At 34.6% G+C, this 5,094-nt stretch overlaps 1 protein-coding gene across 2 annotated transcripts in view; it reads left to right on the top strand.

The window, feature by feature from the left end:
- Positions 1 to 8: 8 nt before the first annotated feature.
- Gk1 (Glycerol kinase 1) overlaps positions 9 to 5,094 on the top strand; it is an 8,102-nt gene continuing 3,016 nt past the window's right edge. The window contains exons 1-3 of one of the 2 annotated variants that reach the window (XM_018503142.1): positions 9 to 197; positions 382 to 610; positions 675 to 933. In XM_018503142.1, the coding sequence (XP_018358644.1) occupies positions 536 to 610; positions 675 to 933 (334 nt within the window). In that variant the 5' untranslated portion in view covers positions 9 to 197; positions 382 to 535. Of the gene's footprint in view, positions 198 to 381; positions 611 to 674; positions 934 to 5,094 lie in introns of those variants that run through there. The other variant, XM_018503143.1, reaches the window with a different exon arrangement.

The following is a 5,094-nucleotide window of genomic DNA, read 5'->3' as shown; positions in this document are numbered from 1 at the left end:
GAAGGGGCGCCCCACCATTTTGATTGCATCATCCTTTATTTTACTCGCCCGGTTCGAGGTGGCCGGTGCATCGCACTCCCAATTACGATTCGATTCAATTTACGTAGACCTCAATGGCCCAGTATCAGCCTGCGTAGGCTGCGAGGCCAATAACAAGAAGAAGAAGAAGAAGGGAAAGAAACGGAGAACTTCGATTGGTACATATTCTTATGCATAAAGGGTATCGCACATGAAATGCATAACAGAGCATAAGCATAACATAAGACTGCTGGACCAATGAGCATCTAGCATAATGTCGCTATATTGATTTACATAAGATGCTCATTGGTTTAACGGCCTTACGTTATGCTTATGCTCTGTTATGCATTTCATGTGCGATAGCCCTTACGTGTTATGCGTTATGCAAGAGTCTGTGCTCCCCGCTTAAGACCATCTCGAGTCTTGAGCAACGTCTATGGATTCCGTACCGTATGTTCCATATCTTCCATGAAAAGTAATTACTCAGAACGTGTTTTTCTCAATTTTAAAAAGCGATATGCCTAAAAATGTCAAGGAAACCGGGCCTTTGATAGGCGCTATTGATGAAGGAACGAGTAGCGCGAGATTTTTGGTAAGACATGATCATTCTTGGCACAAACAGATGTCATTCATCCAAAAAATTTTTTTATTCTTAGGTGTTTGATGTGTTACGTAGAAAGGTAGTGGCTTTGCATCAAATTGAAATCAAACAGAAATATCCACAAGAAGGATGGGTGGAGCAAGACCCGAAAGAAATATTAGAAGCTGTCATAGCATGTATAGAAGAGACTATGAGAAAGATGAAGAACCTTGGCCTATCAGTATCTGATATCAAAGCTATTGGAATTACTAATCAAAGGGAGACAACATTGGTGTGGGATAAAGAGACTGGCGAGCCTTTGCACAATGCAATTGGTAAAATCTATATTATATATAGTAATATATGAAGCATCTTATTTTACAAGCTTTAACAGATTCTTTGCTATATAAACTTGTGGCTGTGTTCTAAATTTACTGCCACCATTGAAAATGCAACAGTTTATGTTACTTGCACTATAGATTTTCGGTAGACAGGCAGTCAATTTTGGAACATAGCTGATATATTTGATGGTTTAATGTAGATTGATAAAAAGCTTGGTAATTATTTAGAATATCCTCCCCTTCCCCTACCTAAAATCTTAATAAAAATATACTCATTCGACGCGTTTTTATTCAAAACGAAAGAATCTGGCAATAAAACGCGGCGGTCAGCCTCGTGAATTGAATTGTTAACCCTTACCGTACCATCTACAATTTGGTGCCTCATCCATACCATCAAGGGTCACTAGAACGTCCTCGTTTTTTTTTACCTCTTCAAAATAATTAAAAAATTTCTAAAATTAAATTTCTAAAAATTTTCAGCAACATACTTTCAACTTTCTAGAATAAATATTGACTCTTTATTTTGGAAAATAATAAAATGTAGTATAATTTATAATTATCGAAAGACTCAAAGAAACTTGCACGAATAGGAATCGCTCGGTCACTAGTTACCTATATTAGTACGGTAAGGGTTAAGTGTTAAAGTTCGAGATTTTAGAGATTAAGATATCTGTCATCCCGATTCGATATAGTATATGTTCTGCTTTGATTATACAAATTCACTGTTTTAAAAACAAAAATTTACTGCTTTAAGCACACAAATTCTTTGCATTAGCAGTGAATTCATGATGCAGTGAATTTGTGTATTTAAAGCAGTGTGATTTTGTGTTTTTAGAGTAGTAAATTTGTGAAGCAGAGAATTTATTTTTAAAGCAATGAATTTGTGTAATTAAAGCAGAACGTATACATAGCGCTATATTGAATACACCCATTGAATTGGGATGACAGATGTCTTAACTTCTAAAGTCTCCAACTTTAACGCTTAATAACTCAATTCACGGAGCTAACTATCGCGTTTTTCTGCCAGATTCTTTCGTTTTGAATAAAACCGCATCAAATAAGTATATTTTTATTAATATTTTTGGTGGGGAGGGGGGTATTCTATTAGGTAGTTAAACTTGATTCCTGCCGCTCGCTATTAGAGAGTGCCGGATCCAATACTGGCGAGTTTCGACGGTGAAATCGCATGTCTTTTGTAATTTAGACAGCATTGCTGAAAGTGATTCAATCCTCACAGGTTAAATTTCTCGACATCAAAGAGATTTTACAATCAATTGAAAAAGAACTGCAATGAGCTGTTTTTCTGATATCTGCTTCTTCACTACTTTGACTTCAAGAAAATCGCAGCTGAAACGCAACGTTTATTATCTGAAGTGTATAATGATGAAACTCCATTGGAAAGAACATGTAGAGTTTGGTTTAAAACGGTGATTTTGACGTGAGTAAAGAACATCCCTTGACAAAGAACGAGTGACGAGTTGATGAAAAAAAGACCATCCGTAGCCAACAATCGATGCGAAGTCATTTTTTTTTTGCACGATAACCCTGGATCTACAATAGATTTTTAAGCCTTAAGCCATAAGGAATGTACGAATCACAATCAATTATTCTCGCATTTGACTGTAGTTGGTCAATTTCTTAAGGCTTAAAACACCTATTGTAGATCCGGGATAACGCTCAACCGCATGTTGCCAAAAGCATGAAACAAACACTTCTAGAGCTTGAATGGTAAGTCTTCTTGCATCCAGCGTACTCTCCAGATTTGATATCGTCGGATTGATCTTTTTCCGATTGATGCACCATGTTCTTATGGACACACACTTCTCCAGTTATGTAGGAATCTAAAAATGGGTGGATAAATGGCTTGCCTCGAAAAACACCGCGTTCTACCATTGTAGGATTGCCCTGTTGCTGGAGAGATGGAAAAAAGTAAAGCTGGTTAAAGTTTTTTTTTTTTTTTTTTTGGAACGTTCTTGGAGCGATTTTTTCAAAATGGTTTGGCCCATTTCTCCTTTTGCACAGAGCTACATCTTCATACCAGACAACAAATAAAAAATACTCCGAGCGAATCCATGCGTCGGAAGGCACCCTTAACGGCGAAAAACTACCCTGGAAAAACTTAAAAATATTCTCTCAAAACAAAAAATGATTGGCCCATTTCTCCTTTTGCACAGTGCTATATCTGCATGCAAAACAACACATAAAATTCATCCCGATTGAATCGGAGATGTAAATGTGCAAATTTTATTGTAATTTATCCGATAAATTACAGTAACTTAGAGTAACTTTTAGAAGTTGATACAATGGTAATTTAAAAAAAATTATAGAAGTAATACAATTTGATGTAAAAGCATTTAGCCGTTAGTTATTAAATTCAAAACGCTTCTTTTATATCTCATCTTTTCATTTTGTTATTACATATTGGTCTACAATATAATATATTGTATAAAGTATAAAAATCTTCATATACATTTTTTTATTAGGATTCTGAAAAAATGTAACAAGTACTGTAACCTTAAACTATATTGTACATTATATTTTAATTTTTTTATTTGTATTTTTATACTTTTAATTTACAATCAAACTTTCATTTATTTGCTTGCTATTTATTTGCTTTCAGCGACTAGATTGTAAAAGTAAACCTAAGACATAGCTATACATAAAATATAATATAATCTTTCTGTAATTCTACTGTTATCGGAATATCTGTATGGAAATATATAATAGTATAATTTTGAGTACTTTTCAATAAAATGCTAGATTTTAAAATATAAAACAAAGTATTGTAAAAAACGGATACTGGAATTTTTTATCTTTATTGCTTTGTATTTTTTGGTCCCTGTCTCAAATCTCTAGGGGATCATATATTAGAAACATGTTTTAGCATTGATTAGATTTTACATTTAGATATGTGAACAGTCCTATTATTATTCAATCAGCGATTTATATTCTCGATACGAATATTCGAAGAATATTGTTTTATATTATGCTTTAATGTGAAAAACATAAATATACCCATTTGTGCATGGAACTATTAAAAAAAACAAATTTTATCAAAATTACCAGTAAATTACCGCCGTTAATTAATTTAACGGTTAAGTAATTTTCGCCGTTAAGGGTGTCTTTCGACGCATGGATTCGCTTGGGGTATTTTTTATTTGTTATTTCGCATACAGGTGTAGCTCTGTACAAAAGGAGAAATGGGACAAATCATTTATGGCTTTGAAAGAATTTTTTTAAGTTTTTCCAGGGTAATTTTTCGCCATTAAGGGTGTCTTCCGACGCGTGGATTCGCTCGGGATATTTTTTATTTGTTGTTTGGCATGAAGATGTAGCTTTGAACAAAAGGAGAAATGGGACAAATCATTTTTGGCTTTGAAAGAATTTTTTTATGTTTTTCCAGGGTAGTTTTTCGCCGTTAAGGGTGTCTTCCGACGCATGGATTTGCTCGGGGTATTTTTTATTTGTTGTTTGGCATACAGGTGTAGCTCTGTGCAAAAGGAGAAATGAGACAGATCATTTTTGGCTTTGAAAGAATTTTTTTAAGTTTTTCCAGGGTAATTTTTCGCTGTTAAGGGTGTCTTCCGACGCGTAGATTTGCTCGGGGTATTTTTTATTTGTTGTCTGGCATGAAGATGTAGCTCTGTGCAAAAGGAGAAATGGGCCAAACCATTTTGACAAAATCGCTCCAAGAACGTTCCAAACTTCAACCAGCTAAAAAGTAATAGAAAATAGAGGAAATTGCTTTGATTAAGATATTCATTTATCTTCCCTTCGAAACAATTCAATTTTGGAGACGAAAAAATAGCAGGAATTAAGTTAACCACTTGAATAATTACCAAAAGTTTAGAGTCGGTTTCGCCAATGCCAGTTAACTTAATCGGCCGTTAAATAACCAATCGCATTTGCTGTTTAGTAGAATTGATCGAAACCAACCCCTAATGTAGATTTTTATATAGAGAACTCTGGGCTTTATATAAAAGCGGGGTCTACAATAGAAGTCGTAGCAGTAATTATTCAGAATACCTCCCTCACCTCCGATTTCGATAAAATTAGGCATTCGACGCGTTTTTGCATGAAACGAAAGAATCTGGCAGAAAAAAGTGTCGCTCTGCCTCGCGAACCGAGATATTTAGCGTTAAAGTTGACGACTAT

The sequence above is a fragment of the Trachymyrmex cornetzi genome, unplaced genomic scaffold (assembly GCF_001594075.2).
Source record: "Trachymyrmex cornetzi isolate Tcor2-1 unplaced genomic scaffold, Tcor1.1 scaffold1559, whole genome shotgun sequence".
In the NCBI taxonomy this organism is placed as follows: domain Eukaryota; kingdom Metazoa; phylum Arthropoda; class Insecta; order Hymenoptera; family Formicidae; genus Trachymyrmex; species Trachymyrmex cornetzi.
The sequence above is the reverse complement of the archived record's forward strand: the minus strand, read 5'-3'. Positions and strand labels throughout refer to the sequence as shown.